This window comes from Pelobates fuscus, chromosome 6 (assembly GCF_036172605.1).
Source record: "Pelobates fuscus isolate aPelFus1 chromosome 6, aPelFus1.pri, whole genome shotgun sequence".
In the NCBI taxonomy this organism is placed as follows: Eukaryota; Metazoa; Chordata; class Amphibia; order Anura; family Pelobatidae; genus Pelobates; species Pelobates fuscus.
Genome location: NC_086322.1, coordinates 264,243,965 through 264,262,933, shown reverse-complemented (window position 1 = coordinate 264,262,933; position 18,969 = coordinate 264,243,965). Strand labels below are relative to the sequence as shown.

Sequence of the window (18,969 nt, the reverse complement as noted above, 5' to 3'; positions counted from 1 at the left end):
ATATATTTACTAAAATAGCTTGAAACAATATTAAAGATACCATGGGACAGGGCTTTATTAAATTATTATTGTTTAAAAAAAAAAAAATACTGAATGGGCACAGAAATTACCAAAATCATGAACTCTGTATATGATTTTGGTACTTTATGTGTGTGCAGGGCTTACTATGCTAATAGCCAGGCCTTTAAGGTTACTAGCCACTGCAAGCAATACCAAGCCAGCCAGGAGAGAATGTTAGCTTCCCCCCAAAGCTTCATTACTACAACAATGCAGCGTCATCACCAGAGGCGGCGCCTGATTGGTCAGAGTCAGTACAGCACAGCTTACCGTAGTGCTTTGCATACTCTTGTTGCTCAGCCAATCGGCGCTGAGATCCGGCCGGCCACGGTGTTCTGCAGCCAATAAACGGGCTTGGCGCGAGTTTCCGAGCGCGCGCTGGTTCTCCGTGTGTTGGTTTTGGCGCGCTGCAGTCAGTCTGCAGACGGAGCTCGGTGAGGAAGAACACGCCATAACGTTACACACACACATTCCATTCAAGGTTACTGCGAGCATACACCGCCCGTCACGGTAAGTACACGGCGGCATTAACTACCTCTCTCTCCCTCCGCCGAGCACGATACCGGACTGTGAATGGGCTCAGTCCTACTGACCGAGTGTGACACAGCTTAACCCATAGGGAATTGTCATAAACTGCCTACATTGCAGAACTGGGACTAAACTGTGTGCCTATGTGTGTGTGGGGGGAATATATATATATATATATATATATATATATATATATATATATATATATATATATTATAATAGGGATTCCATCTCCTCCCCCATATTCTCTGCAAAGAACAGCCTGGGATTGGGAGTTTGATTTAGTTACTGAGAGCAGCCTGGGATTGGTAGTATAGTGACTGTGAGGGCAGCCTGGGATTGGTAGTATAGTGGCTGTGATAGCAGCCTGAGATTGGTAGTATAGTGGCTGTGATAGCAGCCTGAGATTGGTAGTATAGTGGCTGTGATAGCAGCCTGGGATTGGTAGTATAGTGGCTGTGATAGCAGCCTGGGATTGGTAGTATAGTGGCTGTGATAGCAGCCTGGGATTGGTAGTATAGTGACTGTGAGAGCAGCCTGGGATTGGTAGTTTAGTGACTGTGAGAGCAGCCTGGGATTGGTAGTATAGTGACTGTGAGGGCAGCCTGGGATTGGTAGTATAGTGACTGTGAGGGCAGCCTGGGATTGGTAGTATAGTGACTGTGAGGGCAGCCTGGGATTGGTAGTATAGTGACTGTGAGGGCAGCCTGGGATTGGTAGTATAGTGACTGTGAGGGCAGCCTGGGATTGGTAGTATAGTGACTGTGAGGGCAGCCTGGGATTGGTAGTATAGTGACTGTGAGGGCAGCCTGGGGTTGGTAGTATAGTGACTGTGAGGGCAGCCTGGGGTTGGTAGTATAGTGACTGTGAGGGCAGCCTGGGGTTGGTAGTATAGTGACTGTGAGGGCAGCCTGGGGTTGGTAGTATAGTGACTGTGAGGGCAGCCTGGGGTTGGTAGTTTAGTGACTGTGAGGGCAGCCTGGGGTTGGTAGTTTAGTGACTGTGAGGGCAGCCTGGGGTTGGTAGTTTAGTGACTGTGAGGGCAGCCTGGGGTTGGTAGTATAGTGACTGTGAGAGCAGCCTGGGATTGGTAGTATAGTGACTGTGAGGGCAGCCTGGGATTGGTAGTATAGTGACTGTGAGGGCAGCCTGGGATTGGTAGTATAGTGACTGTGAGGGCAGCCTGGGGTTGGTAGTATAGTGACTGTGAGGGCAGCCTGGGGTTGGTAGTATAGTGACTGTGAGGGCAACCTGGGGTTGGTAGTATAGTGACTGTGAGGGCAGCCTGGGGTTGGTAGTATAGTGACTGTGAGGGCAGCCTGGGGTTGGTAGTATAGTGACTGTGAGGGCAGCCTGGGGTTGGTAGTATAGTGACTGTGAGGGCAGCCTGGGGTTGGTAGTATAGTGACTGTGAGGGCAGCCTGGGGTTGGTAGTATAGTGACTGTGAGGGCAGCCTGGGGTTGGTAGTTTAGTGACTGTGAGGGCAGCCTGGGGTTGGTAGTTTAGTGACTGTGAGGGCAGCCTGGGGTTGGTAGTTTAGTGACTGTGAGGGCAGCCTGGGGTTGGTAGTTTAGTGACTGTGAGGGCAGCCTGGGGTTGGTAGTTTAGTGACTGTGAGGGCAGCCTGGGGTTGGTAGTTTAGTGACTGTGAGGGCAGCCTGGGGTTGGTAGTTTAGTGACTGTGAGGGCAGCCTGGGGTTGGTAGTTTAGTGACTGTGAGGGCAGCCTGGGGTTGGTAGTTTAGTGACTGTGAGGGCAGCCTGGGGTTGGTAGTTTAGTGACTGTGAGGGCAGCCTGGGGTTGGTAGTTTAGTGACTGTGAGGGCAGCCTGGGGTTGGTAGTTTAGTGACTGTGAGGGCAGCCTGGGGTTGGTAGTTTAGTGACTGTGAGGGCAGCCTGGGGTTGGTAGTTTAGTGACTGTGAGGGCAGCCTGGGGTTGGTAGTTTAGTGACTGTGAGGGCAGCCTGGGGTTGGTAGTTTAGTGACTGTGAGGGCAGCCTGGGGTTGGTAGTTTAGTGACTGTGAGGGCAGCCTGGGGTTGGTAGTTTAGTGACTGTGAGGGCAGCCTGGGGTTGGTAGTTTAGTGACTGTGAGGGCAGCCTGGGGTTGGTAGTTTAGTGACTGTGAGGGCAGCCTGGGGTTGGTAGTTTAGTGACTGTGAGGGCAGCCTGGGGTTGGTAGTTTAGTGACTGTGAGGGCAGCCTGGGGTTGGTAGTTTAGTGACTGTGAGGGCAGCCTGGGGTTGGTAGTTTAGTGACTGTGAGGGCAGCCTGGGGTTGGTAGTTTAGTGACTGTGAGGGCAGCCTGGGGTTGGTAGTTTAGTGACTGTGAGGGCAGCCTGGGGTTGGTAGTTTAGTGACTGTGAGGGCAGCCTGGGGTTGGTAGTTTAGTGACTGTGAGGGCAGCCTGGGGTTGGTAGTTTAGTGACTGTGAGGGCAGCCTGGGGTTGGTAGTTTAGTGACTGTGAGGGCAGCCTGGGGTTGGTAGTTTAGTGACTGTGAGGGCAGCCTGGGGTTGGTAGTTTAGTGACTGTGAGGGCAGCCTGGGGTTGGTAGTTTAAACCTGTTACTTCCTGTGGAGTACTGAAGGTGCTCTCAGTGCAGGTCTTGCATAGAGAACTAACCCTGCTTTGTGTAACTAACAGTCTGATCGTGTCTGCAAAATGTGCTTAATGTCTACTGAAAACCCATAATTTATTGATGCAGTGTTTCTCAATCCAGTCCTCACAGCCCTGCAACAGTCCAGGTTTTGTCAGTATCTCCATTGGAATAGATAGGGGAAACGCATAATTCTGGATTGTTGGTGGGCAATGAGAACTGGTTTGGGAGCCACTGTATTAATGAGTATAACATTATTTATGGAGGTTTTATGCAAGGTAGGTACGTTGTGTGTGTGTGTGTGTGTATGCTTGTATATTACACACTCCAAAAAAAATTCTACATTCAGTTTTATACTTGATTCTCACATCCAACCCAGGTTTTTCTGTGAACTATTTCCACCCCCTACTGTTTAAAATGCAATGTAACTTTATTAAATATATTTAAATTGGTGGCAACTAAAAAATATTATATATATCTCTATATCTCAGATATTTATTTTATAGAAAAGTCCCATTATTCTAAAAACTGTTGGATTGAATGTGCGCTGATGGCCCTAGTGCACAGCCCTCAATATTATCAAGTGATAATCATTTAATGTGGTTAAATGCACAATTTTCAGGCTAGCTTCGCAGGAGAGCTGCTCATGTTGTCATGTAGTGCAAGTGTTTTCTACTAAAATAAAAATCCAGGTGTTTTTTTGTAAAAACAAAAAATAACCCATTTGTCTAAAGGATCTCTCAAATAACCAGCTTGGACTGTTTGGCAGTACATCCAAGTAATGACGGGCTTTACCTGGCACTGATCACTCAGCCTAGTGGACAATCTTCTAAATAGTCTAATACCCCTAACATCTACTAGCAATCTTAGATAGACCATGTCGGCGTTTGATACCAGTCAGTGTGGTGACATACAGGTTATTTACTAGTGAGAATTCATGCATAGCTGACTTGGATGCATTTTCCATTTAAGCTATTTTGAATATAACCACTACAGCCCTTGTACCTTGGTCCCAGTCGGGCACCTAGTCTCTTCTGATTTTGGGTGGGTGATATCCAGCTTCTGCAGTAGCCATATGACAATTCTTTCTGCATTTGTCTGAGAGCGTCAGCTGATCACTCTGACAATGAGTGACATTTCATGCATAAAAATATACACATCGTTGACCTTATCCAGCCTGGATCTCTTGTCCTGTGTTGGCTATTGAAGCTCCCGTGACGTTGTCTGAGGTGGAGTTGAATCTCAAACAGTAAATGTGCTAAACTCTTTAGGTGCAGCTTTATTTTTAAATATCTAGTTGTCCAAGTGATTAAAGCGGTAGCCACATCTTTGTGTCCTGACACCCGGTGTCCAGCTCACTGTAGTCACACTTTTGCATACATATTTCTTCTATTTAGGTTTAATCTGTGAAAATTTAGAATTTAGTGAATAACCCTGAGTTTTGATCCACATCTGACTGTAATGTTTGTGTTGGTATATGTAAATAAGCCATCTTAAAAACTAATGGCTTTTGCATTTTAATACAACAGTGACTAGAGTTGATTTAATTCCTTTCATGGGTGATGCTGTTTCTGCCTACCTGCAAAGAAAGATAAATGTTGCATTACATATACACATGTGATATTACTTTCCCACTTATATACACACATACCCTCTCCCTATCCTAAAAGCTCAATGATAATTTTTTATTGCTGAGAACTCAGCTCCTCGTGATGGCTTCTTTCAGCAACTTTATTTTGCGAACATTATTCAAGTACAACCGTTTTTGTGGCTATCTCAGCATGGTAGTGTCGACCATCCTAATGGAAGTGAATTGGTTAATGTCATGTAGACTGGTTTTCATCTCTCGATTAAATTCATTAACCTGCATCCTGCCCGCCTGTCTTGTTCATTAGGCAACAACTGCTCCCCATTGATGATTTATTCTTGAGTTTCCCTGCAGCTCATTAGTGTTAATAGGATGGTTGGGCTCATTAGTGTACTCTGTGAGCTTGAGGCTTGTCTTAGCACAACAGAGGAATGTTGGTATTCTGGATGTCTGTGAAAGTGTCCCTGTCTCTCCCCCCCCCCCCCCCCCCCATAAGCGTGTACACTATTTTAGAACACATATTTGTCACATTTGAGATGTGCATCGGTATAGTTATGATCTTTTTGGTGTTTTAGATTGTATGAAATTGACAACTGCTGATCTGTCAAGTGCTTCTCAGTTTTTTTTTGTGTTTTTTTTTAAAACCTATACCAGAAGGAAAAGCTCTTTTCACCTTCATACCCTGATATCCGTTTGAATAAGAAAGATGCCCTCCAAATATACTGTTAAATGTTTTAGTTCTATAAAATTATCTGATCCATGGTGAAAATTAACCCTGTGTAATTATTTAGCTATTCAATCGGCTCCGTTACTTAAGAGTATTTTATAGAGTTGTAATCTATATGAAATACTGACACTGACTGCATTGAATTTTCAGTCCAATTTCAAATGGCAACAGCCTTGAGGAACGGCTTCGGCTAAGTATGACTACCTTCCTCTGCACCTTGCGGCTGCCACACCCCAAGCAGAAATGTCCTTATACACAAGCACACACTGATCAGCCACAACATCAAAACCTAATATTGTGTAGATCTGTTGTGCTGCCAAAACAGCTCTGATGCATCACAGCATGGACTCCACAAGAACTGGCACCAAGACACTAGCAGCAGATCCTTTAAAGGACCACTATAGTGCCAGGAAAACTAGTATGTTTGTTTTCCTGGCACTATAGTGCCCTGAGGGTGCCCATAGTGCCCTGAGGGTGCGGGGGACTCTCCTCCTTCTCGTCGTCATCGGCTGAATGCATATGCGCGGCATGAGCCACGCGCATTAAGCCAGTCCATAGGAAAGCATTCTCAATACTTTCCTATGGACGCTGGCGTCTTCTCACTGTGAATCAGTGAGAAGCGCCTCTAGCGGCTGTCAATGAGACCCACTAGAGGCTGGATTAACCCTAAACTGCTATGTTTATAGAAGAAAGGGTTAATCCTAGCTGGACCTGGCACCCAGACCACTTCAGCTTAATGGCTATAGTGGTCCTTTAAGTCTTGCAAGTTGCAAGGTGGGACCTCCATGAATCAGATTTGTTCCCGCACAACCCACAGATGCTGAATTGGATTGAGATCTGGGGAATTTGGAGTTCAAATCAACACCTTGAACTTTGTCATGTTCTTCAAACCATTTCTGCACAGATTTTGCCGGGTGTATTATCCTGCAGAAAGGTCATTGCCATCAAGGGGTTGACATAGTTCTGCAACAATCTCTAGGTGGTACGTATCAAAGTAGCATCCACATGACTGACAGGAGCCAAGGTTTCCTAGCAGAACATTGCCCAGAGCATAACACTGCCTCCGCCTTCCTGTCTTCTGTCCAGACCAGACAACCTTGTTCCATTGCTCCATGGTCCAGTTCTAACACGTCCTCACTGAAGGCACTTTTGGCGGTTTAAATGGGTCATCATGGGCACTCTGACCAGCCTGCAGCTACGCAGCACCATACACCAAAACCTCTGCACTGTGTTCTTACACATTTTTGGCATGGCCTGCATTGTTTTTCATACATTTGAGCTACACGACCATTTGGGTTAATCCTTGCTCCCCATGTGTATTGGTAAGCCATGGGTGTCCATGACCCTGACGCCAGTTCTTTGGCTGACTGTTCACTTGCTGTCTGATATATCCCACCCCTTGACAGGTGCCGTAGCAATATATAATCAGTGTTCTCCACTTTACCTCTCAGTGGTTTTGATGACTATATCTTACTCTTTTTCATTGAAGTGCTACAAAGTATTTAGTTTTTGAGAAGATTAATAATGAATGTTTCAGGTAGCGAAGTAGAATGTGTAAGTACATAAAGTATGCTGATGTCACTGCTAAAAAAAGTCCTCAGGCTTGACGTTCTTTTGACAGCCAATTTCTCAATCTCTTAAAAATTCGGCCTTGTTTATTTTGAACATGAAGTGCTTGCATGTGCACAGGGATACTATATGCATTTTTCTATATATATCTATCTCTATATCAAGAAAGAAGTCAAGAAAATTAATTTTCTGTTTTGTATGTTGCATTTCACAGCCATGCCAAGCACCAGGTCAAAGACTCAAACCTGTATTGAGTACCCAAAGAAGAAGAATGCGAGGTCACAAACTTGGGATAAGGCACAAGGGAAGGGCATTGTGGACCCTGGAAGCTTTGTGGGAAATTGTATTTCTCCTGTCTCAAAGGCACTTCCCTTGAGTCCCAGAAAGAGGCTTGGTAAGGATTTCTCCCCTTTCTATTGCATCATAATTTTTGTGTGTGCGTTACATCGTAATAAAATGTGTGCATAGAGAAATGCAGAATATAAATTACAATATAACCAGATTTTCTACTTTATAAGTAAATAAACAAAAGCAATAGAATAAAGTGGCGTAAACCATTTAAAGACATGGATGTTGTGTTTTCTGATGGCGAAAAATATAAATTGGGTAAATGGCATGTAGCAACTAACACTATATTATGTTTAAAATTATTTTAATCTCTAACATCTCTTCGCAGGTGAAGATAATCTTTGCAACATCCGTCCTCTATCTCAGTGCTCTCCTCCCAAGTTAAGTCGCAATGAGAATGGGATAGCTAGTCCTGCCAAAGGGAGACGTTTGCTGTTTAATGAAAACCAAGCTTTAGAAGCACATACTTCTCCTTTGAAGGAGCAAAATTCCAAAATCTCTTCTCCTCTTAGAAGGGAACAAGAAACCCCAACCAGTGCAAATCACCGTAACCTACAAGAGCGCAAGAGTGTGTGCACTAGACTTTTTAAGCAAGAGGGTAAGTGACACTAATCTTTTTGGGGCTATATCTAAGCAACATTTTAGTAATGTTTGTCAATTTGTCTGTACCGGGTGTGACCGGATTCTCCTACTTCCCAGAGCTCCACCTTCATTGCATTGCATGAGTACATACTGCATGTTCACGCCAACCAATATTTGATTGTCTCCAGAGGGTGTAGGCTTATTGTTGGGTTTCGTTTTGGTAAACTGCTTGAAAATGGTAGGGTTACAAATGAGTGGAGGAAAAGCCAAACTGAATATTTTACTACTTGTGCAGGCTCTTGTTACCAGCAAGCCAAACATGCTCTGAACACAGCGCTACCAGAGCGTCTCCTGGCCAGAGAGAAAGAGACAACTATTATTCAGAACTTCTTGAAGAAACATGTGTCTTGTGGGAAGCCTGGGAGTTTGTACATTTCTGGAGCTCCAGGAACTGGCAAAACAGCCTGCCTAAACATACTGCTGCAAGAGAACCAGGTACAATGTAATCCACATTCCAAAGTGGGAGCTAGCACGCGTTGTGGTAAAATTTGGGCAGACTAGATGGGCCGAATGGTTCTTATCTGCCGTCCCATTCTATGTTTCTATGGATTCAGGACTGACAGGATATTATCTGCTTTCACTGTCTGAACAAATCCTGAAGCTTGACATGGGAAGGAGTTGCTCTTTTAGCTGGCTAAATTAGTGTGATCTGATGCACTGTTGCAGTCCGTAGAAAGGCTTCAAGGGTTGTTTTGTACTGTATTACTTAATGTAACCTGCACCAGACCTCACCTTGATACGTTGCAGCAGATGCACAATATTTGCAATGCTTTGCATTTATGTATGCTGTATTGGAAATTGTGGAAGGATCCTAGTGTGTCTATTTAAGCAGCCCAGAATTTTGTGCTTACAAAATTTGCAATAACACTTTTGGCTCATGTTTATTTGCTAGGCTGGTCCCCCATATGTAAAATGACTCCATTTATTTTATTGGGGTGAGGTGGGGCATATTGTTATGGCAAATAACTTATTTATGTTTTTGTTCATTTTTTTTTTGACAATTTTTATCTCTAATGCATTCTGCCCTTTTCTGTCCATTTTCCAGGATTTAAAACACTGCAAGACTGTGTACATCAACTGCATGTCCCTGCACAGCTCCCAGGCAGTCTTTCCAGCTATAGCAGAAGAAATTTCAGGGGAAGCGAAAAATGCTACCGGAAAGGAAATCAGAAATCTAGAAAAGCTGGTGACCTCAAAGGGACCCATCATGTATGTACATATTGAGAATTTATTTTGCAAACTTTATTTAAATTTGTGCAAAAATAGCATATTGTACTATGTAAATCAGAGCTTTAACTTTTCAGACATCTATATAGCTGAGGGCATAAAGATATTAATAGGAATCAGAATGCAGTGCAATAGGGAGTTTGAATATGCATTATGCTTGCTAGATTCCTGCTTGGCTTTAGTTTGAATTTTTTTGCTGCTTTTCCCTTCATGTAGTGTCCTTGTGTTGGATGAGATGGATCAGCTGGACAGCAAAGGTCAAGATGTTCTCTATACCGTGTTTGAGTGGCCATGGCTTCCTAACTCTAGGATGGTCTTGATTGGTAGGTACAACAGACTCAAGATGATTCTATCCTTGTTGCAATCTATTTTGTCTATGGTCTGTCTGAGCAGAGAGTAATACGCTGTGTGGTATGCCGGTTGGTTTTTGTGACTTTGTAGGGTTTATTGTATCTTAGTGTCCTCCTCATGTTCTAGACAGCTAACAGGGCGTTTATGTGCCTTGACGTGAAAGGTAAGCATCAAGGACCTAGAATGTAAAACGCCCCCTAATTAACTTTACTTTCCTTCAGTTTTTACACTCCAAGCCTCCGTATCCTTGTGACATGGGTACAAGTACTGCTGCTATGTATAAAAATACTCAACCTAAAATAAATACAGAGAAGGACCACAAATGGTGCAGATAAAATTACACACCATAAAAAAGTTAAAACTAAGATACTTACAAACATATATGTAAAATAGGCAGAGTATGTAATTCAAAAACAAAGACTTCTGTTCTTCTCTTTGAAATGTTTTATGATTTGCCAACAAATTTTATTTGTTGGCTCCCTATTAACTCTTTTTCGGTGTAATTTGGGGTATTGTGTATTGCTACAGGTGTTTTCTGGGTTTTATATTACACAGCGGTAATGGGGGCAGGTTTCGCTCCAAACTTAATGTCCAGTTGGACATGATGGTTAAATGTCTGGTTGCGAAGATGCTTACTGAACGTGTGTGAATTAATATGAAGGAAAATAACTTCTGGTAAATTGTTTTCTGTATAGGCATTGCAAATGCTCTGGATTTAACAGACCGAATCCTGCCAAGGCTTCAGGCCCATCCTCACTGCAGGCCCCAGTTGTTGAATTTTTCCCCATATACCAAGGACCAGATTGCTACAATACTGCAGAGCAGACTGGCACAGGTAAGGAATCCCCTTCCATTCAAATCCTTCCCTACACCTTGCTTACTGAGCTTCTGTGGCTAGTTTCAAGGAACAGATGACAAAATTATTGCCGATGTCTTCACCTACCTTATTTCTGTTTGCAGGTCTCAGGTGATCAAGTTCTTGATAATGCAGCAATTCAGTTTTGTGCCCGAAAAGTGTCAGCTGTTTCTGGAGATGCCCGGAAGGCACTGGAAATCTGCAGGTGATTACTGATGTCACACATTGCTTTGAAGTCTTAAATAAAATTGCATTTTTATTTATCAGAAATGTTTCAAGTCTAGGAACACTGGTGTAAGTGGAATGCATCAAACAACTTGCAACCTCACACACTCCTATTTATTTTGCATAGGTTCCCTTTCCCATTGAATTCCAAGATGTAGCAATATACCTAGCCATATTTCTACAGCTGTACAACTCAGTTTCTAAAATGATTTCTCTGTAGCTCATGCTTGTGACATGAAAGATGGCATACTCTAGAGTTTGTAATCTAGAAAACAAAGAACCAAGTTTGTTCTAGAGCTGCATGGATGACTTACATTGGTGCCACAATGGTTCTCCCTTTTAATTTTTGGAGTGTTACACTATTGCCATGTGGAGATTTAGAATAGAAAGGGGGGCTAATATCTTCAACTAAAATCAGAGTGCCGCTAATGTACGTGATATTTATACATTTCTATTTGTTTTTTCCACACTTGTAGGAGAGCAGTAGAAATTGTGGAATCGGATGTGAGGAGCCAGACTGTCCTGAAGCCTCTGTCTGAATGTAAGAACATGGTTATCTCCATATTTTAACTCTTACAATTTCTTTTTTATTTTTTTCCTTTCTTGTTCTGGAATATGACTTTATTGTGTGGGTTTATTTTCTCCTAGTTTCTGACTTTATTTTCTCTGGCCTATAGTGCACATTCCTTTCAAAAATACTTTGTTTTAAAAAGATCTATATCAATTGGGGTGATATCAGTTGTTTTAGACCTAAATCATGTTCTAAGCTGCTTGAAACTTATTTTAAAGAATACATATTCGAATAATCCTGTTTATCCAAATTGTCGTCATACAGCGATACATGGTTTATTTCATACATAATGTGGGTCTTGCTAGGAAAATCTGGGAGCGCCTAATCTGTGACTTCATACATTTTTACTGATTTTGGCTATTTAAGAGAATGAAAGGACCATTCTGCATATGCAGCCCTATGAGTTTAATCTTTGGTTATTTGACAATAACTTATAACAGGATACCTTTTGGCAGTGAGACTTTTATTTTTGCTGAAACTATAACCATTGATTTTGTCTGTTACTGTTGGATGGGAAGCAATTGTTTACTAAAAGCATACAGTGGTTTTATTAAGTTTAGCATTGCATAATTTTCATTTTTACATTGCATATTCGAAATTACTTCATGTAAATATTAACTAATGATATCTGGTTAATGCAATTGTTTCCAATGTATTTTAAACTTCTTCCTGCTTTTATTTGCTCTCCCAGGCCTGTCCCCTAAAAAAGAAGCTGTGTGTCCTGTCCCAAAGAAGGTCAGCTTGCCCCACATCTCCCGTGTTATTTCAGATGTATATGGTGACAAAATGGTTGCTAATGGGGGAACAGCTGAAAAATTTCCACTGCAACAAAAACTGGTAGTGTGTGCGCTTCTGCTAATGACACAACATAGCAAGATTAAAGAGGTTACTCTGGGCAAGGTATGTTGGATTCTGTCTGAACACGGCACTCATTAAAGTAGAATAGGTTTACTTAAACAGCCAAGCCACTGACACTAACCTAATTTTTTTTTTTAATCTTACAGCTGCACGAGGCTTATAGTAAGGTGTGTCGCAAGCAACAAATGCCACCAGTGGGCCAATCTGAATGCCTGTCCCTTTGCCAACTCCTGGAAACTAGAGGAATTTTGGGTCTAAAGAAAGCCAAAGAGACGCGACTTACAAAGGTATTATAAACTTTTTTTTTTCCAGAGGTGCCCCTGCTTGAGGTGATCTCGGTTTGTTATAATGTTGATCAGCACTTATCCACGTACTCTCTGTAACAATATTGTTTAACTCCCTTCAGGACCGATGACTGTTCAGGAACGTCATCTGAAACATTCCCTTGAGGACCGATGACGGTCCTGAACAGTCAGAACGGAAATAGGGAGGGGGGGGGGCCCTTGCAGCCATGTGATCGATCTGAAAGAGCAGTCACATGGCCGCAATAGGCGTCCAGGTATGTGTATGTATGAGATGGATAGATATGTGTGAAGTGTATTTTTATTTTAATATATTCCTATATTAATATAAAAATACACTTTAAATCAAAATATACAATGGCTATATATACTGTGTGTATATATATTAAAATGTAAATAAAAACATTGCAAATTTTTTTTTTTAAACTATATAATCCTAACTGTATTTTGACATATGTATATATTAAAATACACTTGGAATGAAATATAGATCTCCATATACATGATCACATAAATAATTTCATAGATACACACGTAGACGTCAAATATATAAATATGTATATATTCTACATGCGTATTTAATATTTTTACGTAATTAAGTAATTTAATTGATTGCTATTTGAGAGACCTGTCTGACAACCCAGGCCAAAAGTCCACAGAATTTAATTTGCTAGCACTGTATTTAACCCTGTGACTTTCTATGACACCCTTAAACCTGTACATGGGGTGTACTGTTTTACTCAGACTTTGCTGAACACATTTGTTTCAAAACAGTAAAACCGATCACAGCAATGACAGTGAACGTGATGTTTTTGCATTTTCCACACACAAATGGCACTTTCACTGATATCATTTTTGAAACACTAATATTTGTATTCAGCCAAGTCTCCAAAGTATAACAGTACTCCCATGTACAGGCTTTATATTTTTATTTTTTTAACATTGAAATTTGCCATATTGGTTATGTTGCCTTTTTAGACCATATGGTAGCCCCCATGATGGCATCCCATTTGCAAAAGAAGACAACACAAGGTATTGCAAATGGGGTATGTTCCGTTATTTTTAGTAGCCACCTAGTCACAAACACTGGCCAAAGTTAGCGTTTATAATTGTTTTTTGCATTTTTAACACACAAATATAAATGCTAACTTTGGCCAGTGTTTGTGACTAAGTGGCTACTAAAAAAGACTGGACATACCCCATATTGAATACCCTGGGTTATCTACTTAAAAAAAATGTACATGTGAGGTGTGATTCAGAGATTTATGACAGATAACATTGTTACAATGTCACTATTGATACATTTTTAAAATCTATATTTTGAAACTGCAATTTTCTACTTGTACTTGGCCAACTTGCAAAAAAAGCATGTAAACAATGGGTGTTTTTAAACCCAGGACAAATCTATTTAGCAGTCTTTTTCTCATAAGCTTTTGTAGATGAGATTTTTCAAGTCAAACTTTTTTTTCTTCAATTTTGTTTTTTAATGTAAATTAGATGACATGATACAAAAAATCATATGTAAAGAAAGCCCTTCTTGTCCTGAAAAACAATATATAATGTGTATGGGAACAGTAAATGAGAGGAAAATTACAGCTAAACACAAACATCACAAAAGTGGTAAAACTTAATGTACCACATGGCCAAAACAGGTTAAACTCTTCTCAACCCTGAGCTAATTAACTTTGTTTCTTTATGCAGGTATCTCTTAAGATCGAAGAGAAAGATGTTGAGCACGCATTCAAAGATAAAGCCTTAATCGGAAATGTTTTACATGCAGGTCTTTAAACGTCACATCCAACCTTGAATTGAAGAGGTTGCTGTAAATTTTATGTAATGTCTTAACCAATTTTTAAACTTTTTATTTTTTTTTTAAAAAGCCCCTTCTCTGAGAGCAAGTAGTATTAAATGCTGTGACGACCATGAATTCCTCTGATGGGGCACTCGTGTAATCTTGACTCACAGGAGAAACTGTCTAATAGCATGTCATATTATCAGACCGTATGTGTATATATACTTTTTATTTCTTTTTAATGGCAGAGAAATTGGGCAACTCATGCAATGCTGCTGTGTGTATAGTTTCCTTTTAAGGTTATTTAAATTTGCTACAAGCCATAGCAAATGATATTTTGGTATCTGTAAGGTACGGTTTAGATTTTTAAAATCAGAGTTTTTATGTACTCTAAAATCTTTTATTCAATCCAAACCTCTTTTAATAAACATGAGATTCGGGTATCGCAGTGTTTGAGTTTTTGTTATCCTTCTTTCTAAAGCGAACAGTTGATTTGGTTAGGTTAAAGGGACACTATAGTCACCTGAACAACTTTGGCTTAATGAAGCAGTTTTGGTGTATAGAACATGCCCCATGCAGCCTCACTGCTCAATACTCTGCCATTTAGGAGTTAAATCCCTTTGTTTATGAGCCCTAGTCACACCTCCCTGCATGTGACTTGCACAGCCTTCCATAAACACTTCATGTAAAAAGAGCCATATTTAGGCTTTCTTTATTGCAAGTCCTGTTTAATAACATTTTCTTATCCCTAGCTATGTTAATAGCTTGCTAGACCCTGCAAGCATAGCCAGGGTAGGTGTGGCTAGTAGGGCTGCATAAACAGAAACAAAGTGATTTAACTCCTAAATGACAGTGAATTGAGCAGTGAAATTACAGGGGAATGATCTATACACTAAAACTGCTTTATTTAGCTAAAGTAATTTAGGTGACTATAGTGTTCCTTTAATTAATTGAATGGCTCTCGTTTAGTATGTTTACTTTGCCAGTTATCTGGCAAAACTGTCTCAGACAGGGCTCTGTGCTATTCCTCTTCTGAGCAGTCATACCATACTTTGTAGGAGTCTTCTCTCTACCTACTTTGTTCTTGATCCGAGGACTACAATAGTTTAGTTTGCAGCAGTCCATGTAATAATCCACTAATGTAAGGTCTGCTGTGTGATGGTATATGTTGTGGTTTAAATTCAGCAGACAGCAATGTTTTCTCTCGGGTATGAAGACCAGGAATGGACACAGCAGAAATACGAGCTCGGAGGGCAGTACTCGTTCACACAAGTGTATGGCAGAATACTACACCTAATTTCAATGGGGAAAACACAGATCTTAGAACAAAATTCTGTACACATCCAAAAAGGGATTGTCTTTACATAATACAGTCATGTCCTGTCAATTGCATATTCAAAGAACTTAAAGCACATTTGGCATTATTATATTTATATAGCGCCGTCAAATTCCGCAGCGCTTTACAATGAGTGGACGAACAGACATAGTTACATAGTTAGCTGAAAAGAGACTTGCGTCTGTAACGGATCGCCTAGCACCCCGACTGGGTACCTCCGTTAATGGATGCTCCTAGCGCTTCCTGAGGACTCCAAGCACTCTGGCAGACACCACAATCACCGAATCCGAGAAACCTTTAAATTCTCCCAAGCATATGAATGCTGTAGACCATTGAATAGGAACCATACGAATAGGCTTGTACTCCTAGCAGTCAACTGGAACAGCATGCAATAAATCCTTCCCCCCAATAATGAGACGACACTTCACTTTGAGGGTAAAACAGGAACTCTGGACTGGCTCATCCAGCCTGGCTTTTATTTCCAACTCACACATACAGGCCACACCCAGGGGGAGGCATAAAAGAACCAATGACATGGATGTTACCTCCCACACATCCCCTCCCCTTAGTGTGACACATAATCCCATTATGCATACAGTGTAAAATATACTTTTACACAACTTTCATAACTTTAAAACCATACATCACATTCACATAAAAATACATATCCACAATCAATCCTTTCAGGGGAACAACATATTAAAAAATGGCATGAATCCGACCAGGGGTTCAAAAGTTACTAAAAGTATCTTTTGTTCCTTTCTGGCTGGCAGAAAAACATCCCCACAATGCACCCTGGTTTCCTCCCTTCTGCCCTGGAGTTAATTGGAGAAGTAATCCAATTACCCAGGACTAAAGGCAGACTCCATTAACCACATGGTTGCAAAACAACATAAAACACTTTAAAATACATAAAGTCACATTTACACATAACACACAGACATTTCACCTATCCCCAGATAGCTGGGATCTGCACGCACAAAACTACCGAATAGCGCGCAGATCCTACTCACACAGTACAATTGCCATGGAGCTAAAGTCTTTCCCATAGTCTTTCATTATATGAATAGGCTCCATGGTATGGCTATCTGGGGTATCACATTCCCATAAAGTCTGGTCCATAGTCCAAAGGCAAGAGGCGGGCAATCAGCCCCCTCCAAGGACACGTGGCGAGGTCGGTTTCGCCACAGCGTCCATCAAGTTTAGCCTTCCTCACACCTGTTTTTTGCTGTTGATCCAAAAGGCAAAAAAAAAAACCAGTTTGAAGCACAATTTTGCAACAAGCTAGGACAAAAAATTCCTTCTTGACCCCAGAATGGCAGTGAGATTTATCCTTGAATCAAGCAGTTATTGCCCTACATTGAAAGATTATATCCTTGAATATTCTGTCTTTGCAAGTATGCATCTAGTAGCTGTTTGAACATCTGTATGGACTCTGATAAAACCACTTCTTCGGGTAGAGAATTCCACATCCTGATTGTTCTTACAGTAAAAAAACCTTTCCTTTGCCTTAGACGAAATCTTCTTTCTTCCAGTCTAAACGCATGACCTTGTGTCCTATGTAAAGTCCGGTTTGTGAATATATTTCCACACAATGGTTTGTATTGGCCCCGAATATATTTGTATAATGTTATCATATCCCCTCTCAGGCGACGTTTTTCTAAACTAAATAGGTTTAAATTTGTTAACCTTTCTTCATAGCTGATATGTTCCATTCCTTTTATTAATTTTGTAGCCCACCTCTGCACTTTTTCTAGTGCCATGATATCCTTCTTTAGAACAGGTGCCCAAAATTGCACAGCATATTCAATATGTGGTCTTACCAGTGATTTATAGAGAGGCAAAATGATATTCTCGTCCCGAGAATGAATGCCCTTTTTCATGCATGACAATACCTTACTGGCCTTGGCCACTGCTGATTGACATTGCACATTGTTGCATAGTTTGTTGTCTATAACAATTCCCAAGTCCTTTTCGTGTGTTGTTATCCCTAATTCACTTCCATTAAGGGTATACGTTGCTTGTGTATTCTTTACGCCGAAGTGCATAACTTTGCATTTTTCAACATTAAATTTCATCTGCCATTTGAGTGCCCAGTCCTCCAGTCTATCTAAATCCTTCTGCAGCAAAGTAATATCTTGCTCACATTGTATTATTTTACAAAGTTTTGTGTCATCTGCAAACACGGAAACATGACTTTCAATGCCGTCTTCAAGATCATTTATAAAAATGTTAAATAGAAGGTGTCCCAGAACAGACCCCTGAGGGACACCACTTGCCACCTCTGTCCAGCTTGAAAATTTACCATTAACGACAACTCTTTGTATTCTGTTTTTAAGCCAATGTTCTACCCAAGAACAAGCATTTTCATCGAGACCGATTTCCTTGAGTTTGAACACTAATCTATTGTGTGGAACTGTATCAAATGCCTTGGCAAAATCCAAATATATCAAATCCACTGAAACACCCTGATCTATACTTCTACTTACTTCTTCGTAGAACGCAATCAAGTTAGTTTGACATGACCTGTGCTTCATAAAACCGTGCTGATTTTTGCTGATAACCATATTCTTCTCAAGGACATGTAGTTGTAACCAGACAAGTTGGACACACAGGAACAGAGGGGTTGAGGGCCCTGCTCAATGAGCTTACATGCTAGAGGCAGTGGGGTAAAATGACACAAAAAGGTAAGCATTAGCTGGTCAAAAGATGTTACTTGATTAAACAAACACTTTCCAGCAAGGTGTTAACAGGATATGCAGTGCAGGGGGGAACAAGAAGATACAAATCAGGATCAAAGGCCAGCTGTTATAATAGAGCATCCTGACATTACTCAATCAATTGTGTAGTGTGGCATGGGATATAAGAGGGAAAGGTGCTCATTAATCCATCTCAGTATATAATGCCAATACTTGCAGTGACAAGTCAGTGTAGCATAGAATATTTTTTTCTGTTACTAGGCAGAATTCACACATGTGGGTCTTATAACTGTCATCAGCCACTGTAGATAAAGGATAAAAGATCTGTTACAAACTATTTAGATCTGTTTAGTACCACTCCCTGCCTCCTCTGTAAAAAGCTAGAAGCTCTGCCTGAGTTAAGCCCTACTGTGTAGGAATTCACCTGAGAGCAATCAGGTGGCACTCTCATCCAATGAGCTATCCCTGCACCGAAGGGCGTGGCTCGGGAAAGCATATGTAAGCATTCAGTTATAAAACCGCTTACAATGGGGGCTGCCGGGACACTCCTGGCAACATTTCTATTACAGTAAGCGTTTTTTTTAACACCCTCCTTTTTCTTGTACATACATATAAGATGTATATATTTTACCTAGGCATATTTGAATCAGTACAGAGCCATAGGGATTTCCACCTAGCTTAGACATTTAAACTTT

General features: G+C 41.1%; 1 protein-coding gene across 1 annotated transcript; it reads left to right on the top strand.

The window, feature by feature from the left end:
• Positions 1 to 378: 378 nt before the first annotated feature.
• CDC6 (cell division cycle 6) lies at positions 379 to 14,679 on the top strand. The gene is made up of 12 exons (XM_063425442.1): positions 379 to 567; positions 7,282 to 7,461; positions 7,744 to 8,013; positions 8,293 to 8,492; positions 9,103 to 9,266; positions 9,501 to 9,607; positions 10,331 to 10,470; positions 10,596 to 10,696; positions 11,193 to 11,257; positions 11,979 to 12,187; positions 12,292 to 12,432; positions 14,149 to 14,679. The coding sequence occupies exons 2-12, from the start codon at positions 7,284 to 7,286 to the stop codon at positions 14,233 to 14,235; spliced, it is 1,662 nt and encodes a 553-aa protein (XP_063281512.1). The 5' UTR covers positions 379 to 567; positions 7,282 to 7,283; the 3' UTR covers positions 14,236 to 14,679.
• Positions 14,680 to 18,969: the final 4,290 nt, after the last annotated feature.

Coding starts and splice junctions, on each gene's coding strand:
- CDC6 (XM_063425442.1), top strand. CDS start 7,284: ATGCCAAGCACCAGGTCAAAGACTCAAACCTGTATTGAGTACCCAAAG. Junction 9,608..10,330: donor CTCTAGGATGGTCTTGATTG/GTAGGTACAACA, acceptor TTTTCTGTATAG/GCATTGCAAATGCTCTGGAT. Junction 12,188..12,291: donor AAGAGGTTACTCTGGGCAAG/GTATGTTGGATT, acceptor TTAATCTTACAG/CTGCACGAGGCTTATAGTAA.